General features: G+C 48.7%; 1 protein-coding gene across 1 annotated transcript in view; it reads right to left on the reverse strand.

Moving 5' to 3' along the window:
- The window catches only part of TENM4 (teneurin transmembrane protein 4), a 786,343-nt gene that overhangs the window by 77,402 nt on the left and 687,665 nt on the right, over window positions 1-21,276 (reverse strand). The window contains 1 exon segment of the mRNA XM_005667171.2: window positions 227-346. Coding sequence (XP_005667228.2) covers window positions 227-346 — 120 coding nt within the window.

The following is a 21,276-nucleotide window of genomic DNA, read 5'->3' on the forward strand; positions in this document are numbered from 1 at the left end:
CTCTGAGAACCACATGAGAAGAACCTGCTTCATTTAGAGTCAAAGGGACTTGGGCCGGCGTCCGCTCCAGGGCCACACGGCTAGTGAGCTACAGGGCTGGGCATGTGAATTCAGGTCCTCTGACTCAGAGTCCCATCCTTCGCACGTTGTCCTTCCAGCAGCAGCCATGTGGCAGGACCCCAAGAGCAGGGCCTTCCCCAACCCTGGTCCGCAAAAGGCCTCTCACCTGCCGTCTTGCCTGCTGATCGTGTATCCAAAGAGAGGGTTATTGACGAAACTGATGTTTACACCAACCAGCGGGGTCCCGTCCGAGGTCATTACTTGACCTCGAATGACACAGGCATGCCTGTGGGTAGAAAAGAGAGAGTAACATGAGCTACTTTTCAAACCCGGCTGGCAGGGAACCCCTGGAGGTCAGAGACAGAAGACAAGTCACTGAGACGTATCTCAGCACCCGGCGGCTCATGGTACCCACTCCAGATGAACACCTTCTTCTTCTTTTTAATACCACCTCAATTTAAGGCATCGAAGTATTAGTTGTTATTGGGAGATGTTTTCAGATATCTCGCTTAGAGATTATTTTCTAAGAATGCCGCATGATGCTAGAAAGAGACAAAGCTGATCTGGAGGGGCAGTACCGGGTAGTTACGCATGTGAAGTTGGACTCACATGACTTGGGTTCAAGTCCTAGCTTTGCCACCGTTCTCTGAGTCTCTATTCGTTCATCCTTGTACAGAGGAAGCTCCCCAAATGGCAATGGTTACACTCGCCAATGACAATCTCATTGGAAGTAGACACTCAAGACAGTAAACAGGGCAGAGGGGAGTGCTTCTCACCTGGTATTGGAGAAGGGCAGATGCTGGTGTCCTCTTGGAGTGGGTTCTGGAAACTGTCACCTCTCCCAACATCCCCCTCCCACCCTCCTTCCAAATTCCAGGCAACAGGCCGTTTGCGTTTCCCAAACTTGCCAGGCAAAATGTGGTTTAAAGCCTCTGTGTCTGTGCAGTTCTTCCATCTGCCTCGGATGTCATTCTCACACCCCATTCCCAACATTCTCACCCTTTAGGACTCAGATTCAGAGGACACCTCCCTGGAGCCTTTCTTCGTGCCTCTAATTAGAGCTAGTCACTCTCTCTTCCAAAACCTGGCACAAACCCCTTGACACCCTGCCACGCTGCCCATGCCTCTCCTCTTCAGGAGGTCATGAGCTCTTGGAGGCCAGAGTCAAGGTCTGTTTCTTTTTTTTCTCTCTCGAGCACCCAGAAACACCTAACAAGTACCAGGTGATTGTTTAAAGGAAAAAACCAAAAATGGCGGGTGGAGTGAATAACTGGGACGATGCAGGATCGTGTCGAGCGATGGTTCCTCAAGTGTTTCAGAGACTCTCTCTCCAGCAGATGGGATTTCATACGGAGGCCCAAGTGGAAAAACAAAGAAAAGTGAGATCTGCTCCAGATGAAGGAGAGGTTGGGGGGCCCCCTTCACCTCTTGGGGTGATTCTGAGGGCAACTCTGTGGAGTCTTAGTTTCTGGAGAAGCCAGAGCAAAGCCAGTTGGAAAGTCACTGAGTTAGTGGAAGGAGAGGATGATCTGGGGGCCCCAGATGTCATGTTACTTGCTCCAAGAGCCACAGGGGAGGTGGGGGCAGAGCCAGGCCCCGAGCCCAGGCCTTGAGCCCAGGCCTCGAGCCCAGGCCTCACACCCTGGATCCAGCTCTAGGCCAGGCTGTACGCCACTGGCAGCAGGTGGGAGTGAAGATGCCTACTGGTGGCAACGTCCTAGGGGATCAGGGCGCTGGAGGGACAGTCCTGGTTGACAAGACAAACCTCAGGCAAAGACGCAGGCGCTGTTGTCCAGACTACTTCCTCCCTTTACCTCTGTTTTCTAGCCTGGGGAAGAGCTACTGACGCGGCCTTCGTGCATTCATAAAAAAAGATCTCAAACTCAGCCTCTGTTTTATTAGGTACCTACATCTCTACCTTCCTAGAGTGATAAACTTTTCTCTGTTTGATGAGAAAAGCAATTAACACCAGGCTTGCAAGCAGCTGGGCACACCGGTGTCAGCTCGTCCTTTCTGAAGGCAAGAACCACCACCCACAATGCATCGAGGGCCCCACGCCCACCCGCCCCCACCTCCCTGCACACAATCTGGTTAATGTTAATTCAGTCAGTGGTTTCCTTCCGAGGCCCTTGGTCTAAATGCAATTACATGGCAAAGAAGTTAAGCGGGTGAGGCTCAGCAAAGACTCTCATCCCTGCTCTGAAGGTCTCCCAATATATTTATGTGAAATTATCTCTCCACTAATGGGAGAGATTCATTCTATCAACTGAATTCAGCCTGTACTGAGAGATGCTTTCTTTAATGGAGGAAAATTGAATTTCTTATTGCTGGAACTTTGTCCTTCCAATTACGAACAGATCTCATCTCCTGGTGCTGGCTCCTCTCCAGCCTCCCCCTGACACATGTGCCTTCAGATTCTGCCTGGACAATACCCAGCCCCCCGGGAGTGGTCTCCGTTGGGGAGGGGCTGTCCTGGCTGCTGCCCCTCGGCCTCTTGTGATTTATCTCTTTGGAGATTTCCTGATAATTGGGAAACATGAACGCAGCACCACTTGGCTATCCTGTCGCCTCCACTCCGACCAGCCAGAGCAGATGTAACTTTAGCCCTGCTCCCGTGGATTGCTTTGGAGTCTGGAGACTATTAAATGGACTCCTTACCCCGGTGGGCCACAGAGGCCTCCTGCCAAAACAGGCTCAGGACTGAAGTCCCGGAGAAAATTACTGCCCTCGTCCTCCTCTGTTTGACCATGACTTCCAGTTGTCAAGAAAACCCAGTTTAATGGGAAGCCTTCCCTGGAGGAAAGGAGGTGGGGGAGTCTTCTCTGTGGGGGCCTCTGAAATGGGTCTCCTGCCACATGTTTTCGTCTAGGGAGGGCTGAAGAGACTGGGTTTCCGAGTGCTGTCTGTCTTCATCCATTTATTGCAGACGGATATCGCCACTGGTGCATTAATGAATATTTATCAATTGGCTCTCGAAAGAAAAGTGGCTTTCATTTGTAGCATTTGCCTCTTTCTGTGGTGTAAAGACTTCTCCCGCGGCTGATTTCAGGTTATCAACGAGATGCCACTGCACCCAGAGTTGGGAAGAAATGGCTAACAGGACACTACTGGGTAGTATTTCCACCACAGAGAAACGGCAGACCTAAATAAACTCAAGAGCAAAGATGATGGTCAAACACAGTAACATAACCAAGGAGGGATGAGTTCTGATTATGTACTACCTTTGTTTTTAATATAATTCATTTAATTGTAGAACCCATGTAATTCAGTTTTTAATAACAGTTGTGCTAAAGCACTAACGTGCGGAATTCCTGAACATGTAATAAGCAGTCCCCGTGAGCTGGTGTGAGCCGGCTTCTGTCCACCACCAGAGCGCTGACCCTCACGCTAGAGGTCAATGCATCTAAGAAGCAGGTGCTGCTCTGACTGTGAAATTCCATAACAGAAGGGCCACATTGGTGAGAAATCACGCACGCGGCGTGCAAATCACTGTCAGCCACTCGGCTTCCCAGCTGGCTCACGGGATCCTTTTGTCGCCAGGCCTCCATTTAACGTGTTTTGCTTTTCCTTGGCCAGTCACTGTCTTGGCATCACGGGATTTGGGGGTGTTCTTTCCTACTCCTCCTCGGGGTCCCAGCTAAGCCGTCATCACCTCAGCGAGGCTGGTGCCCACGCTTCCTGGCACAATGAATCGCCCCTTCTCTGAGCGCCCCTAAACCTGCCGAGTAGTTCTCCATGATGTGACTGCCGTGTAGTGACAGCACGCACATGGACATGGCTGTCTCAGAGGCTTCCAGCTCCGAGTCCCGGGGGAGCACGCGAAATCGCTCGGCGACTGTTTGTTGGCTGAGAAATGATCACGCGCCTGAGCTCAGAGAACAGACTTGCTCAAGGTCATACAGCAAAGAACGCAACCAGCTGAGCTGACACGCGAAGCTAGGACTCATTTCCAGGTGCTTCCTATCACTGCTATAGGATGGACCAGCAGTCACTAAAATGCACTTACTTTATAAAATGGGGCACCTCCTCTAAGCCAGGCTCTGTGTCAGGTGCTGGGGTTAGAGAAATACACAAATTGCAGCCCCCAGTTGCTGGCTGAGCTCACCCAAGCCAGGCTGAAACGCCTGAGTGTTGCCGTCTCTGACACCCGTGAGTCAACACATGGGTTTGGCATATGTCAGGCAGCTGGGATACAAAATGAGCAATTAGGCTGGGTGAACTCTGCCAGGAAGGAGCACGCGTGCCAGGCCAAGAGGGGCATCGAACATGCTGGCACTGAGCCAACCCTACACTCAGGGCCCGACTGAGGTGCCCTGGCCGACGCCAGCAAGGGGAAGAGCTGCCTGACTGCTTCCTGGGGACGGCTGCCAGGTTTGAGAATCACGGGAGGAAACTGGTGGAGAGACACGACCCTGGTGAAACAGAACCAAGCAAATGAGAAAGTCGCCTCGGCTGCCATTCAGGGAGAAGTGGACGGAGGAGTGGGAGTCCGCTCCCAGGTCTGGCTCTGATAACTGACTCTATGACCCTGGAGCATCACCCAGCCTCTTGGGACCTCCACCCTCTCATCTGTCCACGCGGGCTGAAGTTTGCCCCAGCCGGATGTAAGGCAGGATGTATGATGGTTTTAATCTGGTGCTCCTCAGTCAAGCTCAAGCAGCCCTACCACATGCGGCTTCGGCGTCCTAATGGAGCTCACACCATCCTTAGACTTCCTCTGAATGGTTCCCTCTACGTGGAACCTTCCACCCACCCTCTTTACCTGAAAACCACCTGCTCACCCTCAGGACCCACCTGGAGCGGTACTCCAGCCTTTGCACCCCCCGGGCTGCCTCTGCAAAGACTCTGAGTGTTGTCACACTATCGGCCCAATTTTTTTCCTCCACCAGAGCATGAGCTCCTTGAAGACAGGGACCACATGGCCCTCACTGCTGTACTGCCAGCCCTGAGCATGGGTGCTACTCGCTGCTGCAAGGGCAAAAGAAAACCTCTGCCCCCCACAGGGGTTTGCCCTGGAATGTGAATGCATGGTGCAGAGGAAGCTCTTGATAAATTATCCACGGAATGAAGAAAGAACCGATGTGTTTCTGTAACTGAAGGTGAGGGAGATACCCAAGAGCTCTGAGCTGCCTGTCCTTGACAGGGATACAGCCCGGGAACAGAGCGCTGCAGGGGCTGGGCCCTTCTCATTGGTCCCAGCCAGCTGCATCCCAAGGCTCCGCCCGCCTCCACCTGCAGCCCTACCCCTGTGATTCTACAGCTTCCTTTTCTACACATTTAAGGTTTTGAAAAACTTAAAAAAAAAAAAAAAGAAAGAAGAATGCCAGAAATTAAGTTAGAGTTGCTATTCAGTGTGCATTGCACAAGCAGACAGAGGAAGGTGAAGGAAGAAAAACTGCAGTTCTCACCTTTGGGTTAAGAAGTGGAGACAGCATGAAGCTGGTGTTCCAGAAACGGGACTCGTCACTTGAGACCCAGGTGGAAAAAGGTAACTTTAGCCTTTCTCTCTTTTAAAGTAGTTGCTACCCTGTGCCACTACTGGTTACGCAAATCACTCTGTTTCACTACATACTTTAAACAGATTTATGTGCCTGACTTCTACCAACCCTTAAAACGGTTTTCTGCCGACTCCTGCTGACTGGGGATCTTTCCAGCATCTACTGCACTTTATCCAGCGTCTTAAACGAACCTTCCTTGGGCCCACGTGAGAAGCGCCACCTGATGGCTTGTCAAGGGACCCCCATCCAGGGGGTTCCCAGTCAAAGCCTGAGCCTGTTCCCTCTGTAGCCTCCGAGTCCTTCTTTCCAGCCTGGCCCCGCGGGGCGCACACAGGGCGCTCTGCAGCCTTCTGTTCCGGCTTTCCCTCTCAGTGCTCTGCCAACCAGCTTTTCCAGCCTGTCGTCTCCCACCTACACACGTGGTCTTAGGAACCCACGAGTCATGACACGTTGGGAGAGACCTTCCAGATCGTCTCTTTCACGCTTCTCATTGTAGAGGCGAGACACTAAAGGACCTGCCCATTCTCGCAAGGGTGACTGGGGAGCCAGGACTCCAGTTCAGGATGCCACTTACTATCCATGAGAACTCAGGAGAGTCACTTCCCCTCTCAGGCCACTTGCCATCTGACACAGAGAGATACATGCCTAAATAACCAAGAATCTCAATCTGTTTTAGCTGCCAAAACAATCTGAGTTAACATCATCAGAGCAGGACTCTGCAAACTCTTTGTGGTTCCACACCCACTCTGAAAACACTTTTGTGCAGGAAGCTACATACACCTGTACTATCATCATCAGCCAATACTGGAAAGCATAACGCATGCCTGGTGCAAGGTTTAATGGACAAAAAATATTTCAATTAATCGTCTTGATAATTTTGGATCTTTTGGTTTCCTTTCCGTTAGGTCTGATGAGAATGATCATTATTTTTAATCTCATAGTGGAAAGAGGAAGACTGTACAAGGAGCAGAAGTATCGGCTCTGCCATTTGAAAGCCTGCTTATACTTGGTCTTTTGTGGGGGGAGGGCGCGCCCATGGCATATGGAGGTTCCAAGGATAGGGGATGAACTGGAGCTGCAGCTGCTGGCCTACACCACAGCCACAGCAACGCCAGATCCGAGCCGTGTCTGTGACTCAGACCACAGCTCATGGCAACACTGGCTCCTTAACTCACTGAGCGGGGCCAGGGATCAAACCTGCATCCTTGTGGATACTAGTCGGGTTCCTAACTGCTGAGCCACAGTGGGACCTCCTGCTTATACTTGTTCTGAATTATCTCTGACCTGTAGTTAGCTTTGCAAAAATCCTTTCGTGCTACTTGACACCATTTTATATGTAAGTTTGGTTAAAGTTAGATTTTATATACACGTGCATGCGCACATGCACGCGTGCACGCGCGCGCGCACACACACACACACACACACACACCACAGTCATGCTGTAATGCTCTAGAATAAACCAGGAAATCTGTGGGGTAGATCCTCATTTCTCCAGAATACCTTGTGTGCTGATCCAGACACATAACCAAGTGACACAGGGACCAAGGAAGCAGATCAAAGCTAGTGTTTCATACATGTAAACAGTCATTCTTTCTCATTTTAAAGATAAAAAGTAGATACAGATAGACGGTCTAATATTCTCTCCCTGTACCTCATGGACCACACTGGGCACCCACCTTGGGATCACTGTACGGCACTAGAGTTACGTCGCTGTGCGTCTGTGACTTCTTTCTATGGAAATAAACTCTAATATGCGCTGTAGGATTATATTCGAAAGCCAACTTCTAGTTGTGTTTCATCCTTTAGAACTTTTTTTTAAAGCTCTTCCAATGTTTGCTCTGTTTGTTTTTCAATGACCTTAGGTGCAAACCAATGGAACTTAACCCGATCACTTCCCATTTAATAAGGTTCTGACGTGCTGGACGTCAGGGAGTTAGACCAGATCTTCCCTTGAGGCACCTTGCAGAGCTAAGACCCCCAACTCTCCACCCTTTGCCACTCTTAGTTTACCATGCCATTGCTGTGCCATCCATGTCACTTTCTGTGGTATCCCATGGTGTCCAGAAACGTCCAAACTCTTTAGCTTGGCAGGCAAAGTCCCTTCGGGATCTGGCCCCCGCCCGCCTCGTCAGGCGCACGTCTTGTTTCTCCACTCTCACATCCTGTGCTGCTGCCATGTTAAATGCCACCTCAGCTCCTTGCCCTGGTGTGCGTTTCCATGCCTCCCTGCCTTTGTCAGCGTTGGTTCGTTTGCCTCTGATGTCTGTTCTCTCCGTTCCTGTGAATCCCTCCTTTAAAGCCTGCCCCTCAGGGAAGCTCTTCCTGATTCTCCAAGGACAAAAAGTGCTCCCCCCAAAGGTGAATAAAGCACATTGTACTGATCCCAGTGTGTCCGTTTGTTCAAACACCTTATCTTTTCTAGAGCTGGGAGGAACGACTCTGTCCTTTTCACTTCTTTAACGCCACTGCTCGGCACGGAGTAGGTCTATTAATATGCACTCAATTGTGAGTCAAGCAATAAAATGAAGAGCATGTAAGTGAATGGAAAAAGACAATGGCAGGAAAAATATGAATATAGTTATTTCACACAGCCTAAAGCGGAAAAAGCATGTGTGTGTGTATATATATATTGGCTGGGGGAAGAGAAACACAGACAAAGGCCTGGTAAATGAGAACAGGGTTCAGTTACTGAAACTTTAGCTGAGCACCTACTGTGTGTTATACACAGTGCTGGGTGACAGGGAAAACATTTATTCATGCTTTTTCGTACTCATGGAAACCAGAAGGCGGCCGTGCCAACAGCTTCTGTTTCATTTTCCATTGTGCTCTAAGCAGTTCAACTACTAACAATAGATGAGCCAGAGTCCCTGTGTGTGAGGAACTCACCTCCTGGAATGAATACGATTTGACTTAAATCCTTGTGTCTGGAAGTTAAGCTAGCAGGGGGCTAAAAAGGGGTGCTGCCTACCAGATCATTCCAGGACAATACACAAACACCCCCACGACGAGCATCAAGCACCAGGCCCGGCCCAAGTACCCGCACCCTGCTCTTCCATTTGGCGTTGGGTTCGTTTAGGCTCCATCAGAAGCTTCCAGATCAGTTGCTGGGTATGTGAAAGGAATATCCCTGGGAAGAATTCCAGTTCACGACAGAAAAAGCTTTTCCTCTTGGACTGTTTTGTGTATGTCTAGGGGAAGGAAAGAAGATATGCAGAGACGTCCTCGGATGAAGAGAAGTTTAGCTTTTCACTAGAAGGGTCCTTTGGGTGATGAGTCCAAGCCCCTCATATACAGGTGAGGCATGTGGTCCCTAGAGGTGGGTGTAGCCCCCTCCATCACCCACCATGGCTGGGCATCGACAGGTCTGCTATGACACTCTGACACCACCTGGGGGCGTCCGATGACAAGAGGGCCCAGCGGTTACTCTTTTATCTCCTGGGCCCTTGGGTTTGCCTCCTGCAGAGCCCAGAAGCCAGTTCTGTGATCTTACTTCCTGTGGCTATTGAGCTACTTTAGACATGCAGGGAACACGAGCTCCCAGGCTGATCACTCAAGCCTGGGGGCAACCTGGCTGCTGAATGCTGATGCTTTGGGCTGAGTCGCTTCCCCTAGGAATCCTCTGGAATATTTCCCGCTAGCCCACAAAGGTGCATACACCAACAGAGCCCCTGACTGCTCATGACGCTGTGTTTCCAGAGAAGGGCATCCACTGGTTGTGGCAAAGGAGATGCAGGGCGGAGAGAGGCTGGCCAGTACCAATCTTCCCGGAGGAGTGAGCCTCCTGATCTTGAGTGATAGGGCTGCCCGGAATGGGGGACCCGGCCCAGAAGCACTGACCGCGTGCCTGGGGACAGGGAAGGTGTGTCCATGTCTAGACTGGCTGGTCTCTGGGCTATGCAGCTAGAGGCCTGCCTCTAAGAGGATTCCTTAGGAGACGGCTTGTGCTGCTAGAAAAAAAGCAGCTCTGCGAAAATGTGATCCAGAGTCTCTCAGGGACAAGTTCATTTCGTGACTGTTAAGGCACAGGACAGGTCCTGCTTCCCCCACAAAAGGGAGGTTTCTGCAGCTCTACCGGGAAAGGGGAGACTAGAAGGGGCGACAGTGAGACCCACTTCCTGGGGGTAGGGCTGGTGCTGGCAGAGACACGGAAAGGGGCGGCAGTATGTCCAGCTCAGCAGGCTGGACCTGAGGTGCAGAGCAATGGCCAGGCAGTCCATCAGGGGCAGGGGAGGAGGCTCTGAAGGGGACAGGCAGGGTTGGAGGGGCTCCCAGGGGCAGCGGGAGGTGGATGTCCTGCATGTCACCGGGTAACAATGCCCAGGTTCCTAAGCAGAGCAGGGGTGAGCTCCAGACCCAGGGCTGGGGCGCCTGGCAAGGGGAGGCAAGGCCTGAGTCTTTGGGTGGCAGGGCTGCTAGGCCGCTTAGGTCAGGAACTTAGGGATAGAAAACGAGGTTTGGATTCTGGGACAAGACAGATACCCATGTGACAGAGCTGGCCTGGAAAGGGTCAGGCAGTAGGAGGACCTGAGGCTGAGCAGCTGGGGTTGCTCCAAGCCCTTCTGCCCAGATTGGGGTTGGTCCTAGAAACCCGCAGGCTGGACCCACAGGGCAGTGTCACAGGGCCCTGCAGTGGTGGGAGCAGGAGGCAGAGGCAGGGGTGGGGGCAGGCAGATCTCTCTCTTCTGCTGGAACCTGGCCTGGAGGGAGCATTGCCCGGCAGCACAGCCTCTCGCTGTGCAGCTCACTTGAGGCCAGCTCCTGACACGTCCAGGATCAGACAAAGGGCCAGTTAGACTCCCTGCAGAGGTGTCTGGTGAGTCCTCGTCTTATGTCTCCATCGAGGACACTGTCGGTAACGTGAGGCGTGGCTGGTTCTCCAGAACTGCACCTTCACACTGCTTGACAGTATCAGTGTTGGATGGAAATGCAGCAAAGTCCCTGACTCTCAGACACTGGAATCGCTGCTTGAGAGAGCCTCACTGAGGACCCCTGGCTCTCTGGGACTCAAGCTTCTGCTACCCCCTCGATGAGCCAAGAGCTTTCTCTGGCTTCTCAGCTCCCTCTTCTACCACAAAGGACTGATGATTGCAAAGGTCCCTTCCCCTCCGCCTGCCACGCCGCCAGGAGGCTGCATCCATTACACAACTCCAGTAAATGCTTCAGGCGGAGGTTCTCAGTGGTCTTCTCATTCTCATGATGACACTGAAACCTACAGGAATGCAAATGTCATTGCCAACGCTGACACTAACTCTTGCTGGAAGTGACAACAGCCACTAACATGTGCTGAATGCTTACTGCTCTGACACCTAAGTATTTTCTATCTCCCTTGATACTCAGACATCCTCACGAGGTACCAAGCTAAGATCCTCATACGACACAGGAGGAAAGTGAAGCACAGAGTGATTAAGAGACTTATCCCAGGTCACACAGCTGGTGAGGAGTGGGGCTCAAATTCAAGCCTTGCTGCCATGCTCTGAAGTATGTCAGCTTTTTTTTTTTTCTTTCCTCCTCAGGCTACACCTGCAGCATTTGGAAGATCCCAGGCTAGGGGGTGAATCAGAGCTGCAGTTGCTGGCCTACACCACAGCCATAGCAACACCAAACCCAAGCCATATTTGTGACCCATGCCAATCCTTAACCCGCTGAGTGAGGCCAAGGATCGAACCTGCATCCTTATGGGCATTGTGTCGGACCCTTAACTCACTGAATCACAAGGGGAACTTCTGCACTTCAGCTTTTGATTGTGTTGTGCAGTATTAGAAAGTCAGGGCCAGCTGGGGTTGCACATTTGTCCCAGTGCCATGCTGTATAGATTTCCAAACCGAAGCTGTGGAGGTGGGAATATACAAGACCCAGCAGAACTGAAGAGCGGCTCAGCACATGGGCTCCAGGGCCAATCGGCTTGGCTTCAAATGCTGGCTCCGCCGTTTCCGAGCCCTCTGTCCTGGTTCAGGTTACTTAAGTTCTCTGTGCCTCAGTTTCCCATTTATAAAATAAAGGTAGTCACCTCCCTATGTCTTATGGTTTGGGGGAGATAGGTGTTCCTAATTATGAAACTTACAAAGCACTTAAAACCATGCCTGACACATGGAGCATCCTTGGTAAATATTCGGTATTATTACTGAACGTGTGTAATGCACCAGCTCTTGGGCTTCCTGGATGTTTTTATCTCACCCGGTCTTCCAAACACCCTGCAGCGTGGGAAGGAGCCCACATTCTAGATGAAGAAACTGAGCCCGGCTCGCCCAAGGTCGCTTGCTCTCCCTTGCCCAGGGACTTGAAGGCAGACCCTCCCTCTCCAAACCCTGAGTGGTTTCCGCTTCAGCGCAGCACCATCTGCTAATGCTTCCTGTGATGGACAGCGAGGGAAAAGCGCCGGCAACAAAGCAAACAGAGATCGTAATTCGGTTTTGGAATCAATAAAGGGATGATCAAGTGGCAGAGGAGGAGTTGTTAGCTGCTCATCGGGATGATGTGCGAAGTTGCTGCCTGCATCCTGAATTAAATTCACCTAGTTGCTTTATCATCACAAACATTCAGTCCAAGGTGGGGAGGTATTTTTTTTTTTTTTTAAAAACCAACATGAATAATATATAATGGCTGACATTTTGGAGGAAGCAGGGTCTTTACCTTCTTCCATCTTCCATCAGGGTAATTTATCTTTGTCTTTCTCCCTGTTCCCCAACACCCCCCCCCCCTTTTAAGCTGATGGCGTAGCCTGTCAGCTCAGCTTGTTCTGAAAACGCAGGAGTATAATTCAATAATAAATTTGCTCAGAGGCCAGCTGTCAGGAAGCTGGTGTTTATTTGAACTCCATTAGATGATCTCTACTGCTTAGGCTCTCTGAGGGCTCTCTGAGGGCTGTCCAAGGCCTGGCGAGGGGTGGGGTGGGTGGCGTGGCGGCAAATGCATTTCTGGAACCACGCAGCCATGGACACTTGGATGTGGCGGCAGATCTGCAGTGGGCTGACAAAAATTTATATTGCATACATGATCTTTCCTCCTTCATGTTACTCTTTTTTCCTCCTGTCAACTCTTGCTTCTAAAATTCTTGGAAACTTTGTGCCTTTATAAAGGGTTAGAGGAAAATTCGGAAGGCTTAACATGGGATCAAATTTTTACCATGGATCAGGTGAAATCATTATTTCACTTCTGTTTATAGCACTTTTAAGTCCTGACTGAGGTGAAAATGTTCTAATCTGGTTAGCGAACATGTGAGGGGCGGAGCTTTCTCAGTTCCTGCCCCAAACTACCGTTCTGGCCTCAGAGTCTCCTCTGTGTTCCCTCCGCACACCACAATCATATACATCCTAGATTTCCTAAGACCCTCTTGATTTCTATTATTTTTAACTTTTTTTTTTTTTTGTCTATTTAGGGCTGTACCTGCAGCATATGGAGGTTCCCAGGCTAGGGGTCGAATTGGAACTACAGCTGCAGGTCTACACCACAGCCACAGCAACGCGGGATCCAAGCCTCGTTTGTGACCGACACCACTGCTCACAGCAATGCCGGATCCTTAACCCACTGTGTAAGGCCAGGGATCGAACCTGCGTCTTCACGGATGCTAGTCGGATTCATTTCTGCTGAACCACAACGGGAACTCTGACCCTCTTGATTTCAAACATTACAGTATGTCTCTGGACTTTTGATTTGGGAAATTCTATCACCATAATGTGGCTCCAGCCACATCCAAATTCTCTCTGTTCTTTTGATTATCACGGAAAGTCCTGCTGGTTCCTGAGTCTAGAACACATTTTTATATCCTGTTCAACTGAAACCCAGAGTACGCAATATAGCTTCTTCAATAACACACACACACACACACGTCATAAAACACACATCCTGTTAAAAATTACCAATGATATTTGCTATTCCATTGTACCCCATTCCACTTAAATTTACTCTGACCCACTACATTGATTTCATGATGTGCTAAATGGGTTGTTGTGACCTGAAATGGGAAAAATGTTTTAATGGCCAACTCTCCTCCCTGAAACCTTTGTCTCAGGCCAAAGGCTATCATCTCCTGCCAGAAATCTTCACTCATTAGTTCATGTGTTTATTTTCCCATTCATTTTCAAAACCAAACGTTTACTGTTCTCTGATCTGCGCTGGCCCCTCTGCTGAGTGCTGGGCCAGATGCACTTCCTGTGGCTTGAGCTCAGGGACCTGGATTTGCAGTGGGAGTGATGGCCCTGCCTTTGAACTCTCAGTCTCTGAATCCTCCCTGCTCCCTTCAGTCCCTCAGCAGAGGCTGGCAGGCTGACTCACTGATCCATCTACCACTCACTGTGCTTGAGTCTGTGCCAACCCCTCTGCTAGGCATTCGATGCTTAACAAGGCGCGGGACACACAGAGTCCCCAACGCGATGGGGCACAGGTGCATGCCTTCTTGCGGGTCTAGTGCAGAGCAGGTGCTGATCACCGGTTACCCAAAAGAGCTTGCCTGAGTTCTGTGAGCAGCCCCGAGCCTCTCTGAGCCTACCCATCCTCTCCTCTCCACGGGATCTGCCCCCTCCTAAACGGTACGATCCTCTGTCTCCTTTGGGATGAGTGCTCTGGTCGACTGCTCCTTTTTCTAAAGTCTCCCTGACTCCTGAAGTCTTTTCTCTTTGGGCTCAGTGTCCCCTACCCATGGTCTTTCGTGGCAACGTGTCCACCTCCAACTCCTTGCCTGAGGGGCTGATAACCTCTTAGGTTTTGAGGAGCCCGGGGAGACCTGACAACACTGTATTCCCTCTCTCACCGATACAATGTCCCTGGATACAGGCTGAACTGGTATTCAGATAATGTGTGGGTAGTTCTTCCTCTTCCTATAATCTGCTAACCTGTCCAGCAGTAGCCAGCCACAAGTATGCACTGAATTGATCTGCCTGCCCTGTGTCCAGCCCTTTCCACCCAGTCAGTCCTTCCCAAGACAAGAGACACAACCAGAGTGGGTAACGGGAAACAGCTGCCTTGAGCGCTCTTTGCGGAGGAAACGTCTCACACCACCCTCCCTCTGTGGCTGTCTGATCCCAAGGGCCACAGCCTGGATCCTGTTACTTGTACTCGTTCGGAGGAGCCAGGTGGGGATCCACCTTCTGCCTACAGACCCAAGTGGCTCCTCTGCTCCCACTCAGGTCTCAATAGAGGGGGCCCTGTGCTGTATTCTTCCCATGAGTTTAGGGGCGAGAAGGGTGTTCCACTAGGCAGAAGGGCTCGAGGCACTTGGGCCAGGATGGGAAGATGGCACTCGAGCCCCTACTTTGGGGATGGTGGTTCCCCTGCCTCTTACTTTAGATCATCTTAAGTCATTCACGCCTCTGTCACCTTCTGTCTAGCTGAGCACGGCAGTGGCAGGATGTCAGAGTGACTCTGTTCACTAACCAGGTACTGACTCTGCTCTGGGCCAGGCACTGTGCTGGGCTCTGGGGACACAGACAAACCACACAGGATTGCCGAGGGAGGCCTTCTTCTAAGTCCATCTGGCAGTACCTCTGCTTCAGTTTCTCCAAGGAGTCCAGCCCAGCCCAGACTAGCCCAGGCCCCCTCTGCTTGCCTGGGGCCCTCACATCCCGGGGGCTACTGCCCATCCTTTCCTGAGGTCCACACCCACTCTAGTGCCACTAGTGCTGGGTGCCACATGGAAGCCTCAGGAATGCTCCATATAACTCCTGGTGTCACCCATGCATCTGGAGAAACCCTGCTGCCTCATGCCTGCTGTGGTCAGGCCTCTGAGGAAAGGCACTCTGGGGGGAGCCCTGGGCGCTGAGGATGGGCTGTCATGGTTCCCCCACAGAAGGGAGCTCCGGTCAGTTCCACCCTGACCTTGAATTCCTCTTCCCTCCATAGTCCCAGCCTGTCTCATGTGTGGGCCTCCCTGAGTCAGTCACATGGCTGGGGATCTGCAGAAGTAAAGGAGCGGCACCACTGGGGCTGCCCTTCCTCGCTGGGCTCAGAAGTGCCCCTGGGTCTCTGGGTGACAGCCTGCTTCCTGAAGCCTGTAAAACAGACTCCTATTCAGACTACACAAATTGTGGTGCAGCACATGGGGTGTAGGAAAATATGGGGGGGGGGGTTTCTGTCCCATATTCTTGTGATTCTTAAACAAAGGCACCAAGTTAGGCTCAGCCTGCCCATGAGAAACCCCACTCTCTGGAGAAGTGTCACGGGTGTCCTCCCTAACCAGGATCCCGGCTGACAGCTCTTTCCCTTCCTCAAATAAGGATTCAGCGATCTAAACTGAGTTCCTCTCTAGGTGGCTGCTGCACTCTGCTGGAGGGCAGGTTACTCTCAAGTTTCACTTCCAATTTAGGAAGTGAAGTCAGAAGATCTTTGTAACATCATCACCACACCATCCTCATGTTCACCATAATCATCCCTACCACCTGCGTGTTCACCATCATCACCGCCACCCGCATGTTCACCATCATCACCGCCACCCTCATGTTCACCATCATCACCGCCACCCTCATGTTCACCATCATCACCGCCACCCGCATGTTCACCATCATCACCGCCACCCGCATGTTCACCATCATCACCGCCACCCGCATGTTCACCATCATCACCGCCACCCGCATGTTCACCATCATCACCGCCACCCGCATGTTCACCATCACCACCGCCACCCTCATGTTCACCATCACCACCGCCACCCTCATGTTCACCGTCATCACCGCCACCCTCATGTTCACCGTCATCACCGCCACCCTCATGTTCACCATCATCACTACCACCCTCATGTTCACCATCATCACCGCCACCCGCATGTTCACCATCATCACCGCCACCCTCATGTTCACCATCACCACCGCCACCCTCATGTTCACCATCATCACCGCCACCCGCATGTTCACCATCACCACCGCCACCCTCATGTTCACCATCATCACCGCCACCCGCATGTTCACCATCATCACTACCACCCTCATGTTCACCATCATCACTGCCACCAACATACAATTAGCGGGTGTTTTTTGTGTGTGTGGCTAGGTAGATTGAGACTTTAAGTATTTTCTAATTTTTCATTTAATTCTCAAGGCAACCCTGTACAATAGACACTATTACCCTGCTCTTATAGATGAGAAAATGGGAGCTCAGAGAACTCAAGGGATTTTCCTAAGGTCTCAACCTAATAAGGTGGATGCAACAGACTTTAGATAAAGGTCTTGGTATTTTCACTAGGACAGACTGCTGCCAGAAAAGCCACCATTAACCTATCACTTATGCCCTAAGCCCTGTGCTAGGTGCCTTATCTCAGTTCATCTGTTCAATGGTTTTCAAGAAATTGTCGCTAGTATTGCCAAGTTCATTGGAGGCATGTACGCAAAGTTTAGATCATTTCCCTGGACCACAAAGAGCTAGCAGGAGGTACAACCAAGATTCAAACTGGGCTCTTTCTGTGATACCACATTCCTTCATAGGAGAGGAAAGAAACCCTCACCCCAAATCTGGCAACTGATTTCACTTTATCCCAGTGATGCAAAAAAGCAAAGCACTGTAGTATTGACTCAGAGCAAGACAATGGAACACCAAGCAGGTAGTCTAACGAGAAAAGCATCTGCTGCCTTGTGTTTCTAGGTTTCCAGACACTTGGGTTTGTTTTACATAAAAATCTGTTTGGGCATACTTAGTAGTGAAAGATAGCTGTTTCTTCTGAATCGAGACCAGTGAGGAGCAGGAGCATAATGATTCAGGCAAATGTTAGGTAAAAGGAGTTTTTACAGTAACATTTGGAAGCTTCCGTTTTCCACTCACTTTAGAGAAAATACTATATTCCTGGTCCTGCCCTAAGTAATACAGGTTTGGAGAGATGGATGGTCTCTGCTTTCAAAGCATCTGTTATTTAACTGAGGGTGACAGATATATAAACAACGATCTGGGAACTGACTTCTATGCCTGCTTCTGCTACTAATCTGTAATGTGATTTTAACAGATAATTTAACCTTTCTGGACTCCGAATCCTCAGTGAAAAATTAAGTAAAATAGATAATGTATCCATCTATCCTCCATCCCACCATCCCTCCCTCTCTCCTTCCTTCCATGTCTTTATTGTCCAAGGCAATATATGCATATTTATCTTGAGCAACTACTAAGTTATACAATGAGTAACATGCAGTCCTGTCCCATCAGCCTCATTTTAGCGGGCTGACAGACATTTACATATTCACTGTATGAAGCCACTTTGCCCAGGGCCATGCATCCAGTAGTGGCAGAGCCAGGATCTGAAACACAAGTTGGCCTGACTCCAAGGCCTATACTCTTTTCTCTCTGCTGAGTAGTCCATTTCTCCCAGTTTCTCAAATTCCCCACTTGACAGGCTTCTTAAGGCAAGTCAGATGGGGAGAAACAATACTGAAATACTTGCGAAGGGGCCACATGACTGTGGCACATAAGCTTCAGGCTTGATAAGTGACCAGAGGACATGCAGAGGACACGGTCCCTTCTGGCACTGATCAGAAAGGCATGCCAGAATCCAACCAGAAGCCGCCATAAGCCAACCAGGCATAGCCCTAGTCAGATCCCTTAATGGGTCCAGTGAAGAAAGGATGAGAAGGTAATATTCACCTTGGTAGGAGAAATACTTCTATCTCCAGTTGATTTAAAGAACTTACGCCACAGGAAGACCCAGAGACATACATACAAAATTACACAATTGAATAAAAGAGCAGAAAGCTTCATATCCAGAGACAAAAGCAGCATTTCTGGTGAAGAGAAATAAATAGGTTGCTCCTCATTCTATTTCTGCTCCCAATTCTGTCACTTGACTAGCTTATGAATTTGGAGAGATCACTAACCTCTGAGGGTCTCAATATTCTAGGGCTAAGCTGAAGGGTCTGGACTACACAATATCTTCATCTGTAAAAAGGTTAAAGTTCAAATCCTTTGATAATGTTGGATTTTGCCCCACCTGTTGGGCTTGGAGTACTCTTCCCACTTCACTTTGTATCCTGCCATCACTTCTTGTGAGAAAGGGCTGGAGTGGTGGAAAGCATGTGCCCTGGGGTCCCAGCTCCATCATGTCCCAGGAGCCAGCCTTCTCCTTGGATTCCCAGCCACTCTGTGGGGATGATAATACCACTTCCCAGGGCAGCTCCCCGGGATTCCTTCTTAGGTCCCCACTCTTCCCCCCTTATACATTCTCCTTGAGCAAACTTGTGTGTGCTCATGATTTCAACTACTGTTTGTTTGTTGAAGGCTTCCAAATCAAGATCCTCAACCCTAACCTCCTGTGAGCTTCAAAATTACTTATAGACTACAGACAGATACTTCCTGTTGGGTGTTCTAATGAAGTGCATCCCTTTCTTTCCCTGTCCATGAGCAAGGTGGACATCAACATCTTGCTCCCAACTCTGCTCCTGCTCTCATGTCCCCAATCTGGTGTAGGCACCACCTCTACCAGGCATCTGAGTAAGAGACTCCTCTCTCCAGGATCCCTTGGACCCAGCTGATGATGAAGCCCTGCTGATTTCCCCTTTTAAATAGAACTGAGAATCTACCACTCATCCCTACCCCATCCCTACCCCATCATTCCCTTAGGGCAGGATCTCTCTGGCACAGAGTCTATGAGTGCTGGACTGAACTGGGGTGACTTTTAGAGAGAGCTCTGTGTGTATGAGGCATCACTAAATTGGAAGACATTTGAAAGAATTCTCATATCAGACAAAATAGACTGTAAAATAAAGACTGTTACAAGAGGCAAAGCAGGACACAATATAATGACCAAGGAATTGAGCCAAGAAGAAGACACAACAATTGTAAATATATACGCATCCAATATAGGATTACTTCGATATATAAGGCAAACGCTGATAGCCATAAAAAGAGAAACCAACAGTAACACAGTAATAGTGGGGGACTTTAACATCCCACTTATAGCAATGGGCAGATTATCCAGACAGAAAATCAACAAGGAAACTCAGGCCTTAAATGACACCCTAGATCAGATGGACTTAATTGATATTTATAGAACATTTCATCTGAAAACAGCAGAATACACATTCTTAAGTGCACATGGAATGTTTTCTAGGATAGATAACATGCTGGGCCACAAAGTAAGACTTGGTAAATTTAAGAAAATTGAAATCATATCAAGCATCTTTTCTGACCACAACATTATGAGACTAGAAATCAACTACAGGGAAAAAAAAACGGTTAAAAACACAAACTTGTGGGAGGCAAAACTATATGTTACTAAACAGCCAATGGATCACCAAAGAAATCAAAGAGGAAATAAAAAAAATAGCTAGAGACAAAGGAAAATGAAAACATGATGATGATGATCCAAAACCTACGGGACATACACAGCAAAAGCAATTTTAAGAGGGAAATTTATAACAATACAATCACACTTCCGGAAACAAGAAACCCCCCCCCCCAAAACCTAACTTTGCACCTAAAACAACTAGTGAAAGAACAAACTAGTAGAAGGAAAGAAATCATAAAGTTCAGAGCAGAAATAAATGAGATAGAGATGAAGAAAACAATAGAAAAAAAATCAATGAAACTAAAAGCTAGTTCTTCGAAATGATAAACAAGTCAATGAAATTAGAAATGTACAACTGAAACCACAGAAATACAAAGGACCATAAGAGACTACCAGAAGCAACTCTTTGCCAATAAAATGGACAACCTAGAAGAAATGAGCAAATTCTTAGAAAGGTACAATCTACCAAGACTGAACTAGAAAAAAATAGAAAATATGAACAGACCAACCATGAGTATTGAAAGTCAAACTGTGATTTTAAAACTTTCAACAAACAAAGTCCAAGACCGGATGTTTGACAGATGAATTCTATCAAACATTTCAAGAAGAATTAACACCTATCCTTCTGAAACTATTCAAAAAAATTGCCAAGGATGGAATGCTCCCAAACTCATTCTATGAGGCCACCATCACCCCGATACCAATACCAGACAAAGATACCACAAAAAAGAAAATTACAGGCCAATATCACTGATGAACTGGGATGCAAAAATCCTCAACAAAATACTAGCAAACATAAACCAACAATACATCAAAAGAATCATACACCATGATCAGGTGGGATTTATTCCAGCGATGCAAGGATTTTTCAATGTCTGCAAATCAACCAGTGTGATATACCACATTAACAAATCCAAGAATAAAAACCACATAATCATCTTGAGAGATGCAGAAAAAACTTTTGACAAAAAATTCAACACCCATTTTTTATCAAAAAAAAAAAAAAAAAAAAAAAAACCTCTCCAGAAAGTGGGCATAAAGGGAACCTACCTCAACACAATAAAGGCCATATATAACAAAAACCACAGCTAACATCATTCTCTATGGTGAAAAGATGAAGGTATTTCCTCTGGGATCAAGAATAAGACAAGGATGTCTGCTCTCACCACTTTTATTCAGCACAGTTTTGGAAGTCCTAGCCATAGCAATCAAGGGAGAAAAAGAAATAAAAGGCATCCAAATTGGAAAAGAAGTAAAACTGTTACCATTTGCAGATAACATGATACTATACATAGAAAATCCTAAAGCTGCTACCAGAAAACTACTAGAGCTTGTCAATGAATTTGGTAAATTTTCAAGATATAAAATTAATTCATAGAAATCTGTTATGTTACATTTCTATACACTAAAAATGAAAGATCACAAGAAAAATTAAGGAAAAAATCTCATTAACTATTGCATCAAAAATAATAAAATATCTAGGAATAACTCTACCTAAGGAAGCAAAGATCTGTACTCTGAAAACTG

This window comes from Sus scrofa, chromosome 9, assembly GCF_000003025.6.
Source record: "Sus scrofa isolate TJ Tabasco breed Duroc chromosome 9, Sscrofa11.1, whole genome shotgun sequence".
In the NCBI taxonomy this organism is placed as follows: Eukaryota; Metazoa; Chordata; class Mammalia; order Artiodactyla; family Suidae; genus Sus; species Sus scrofa.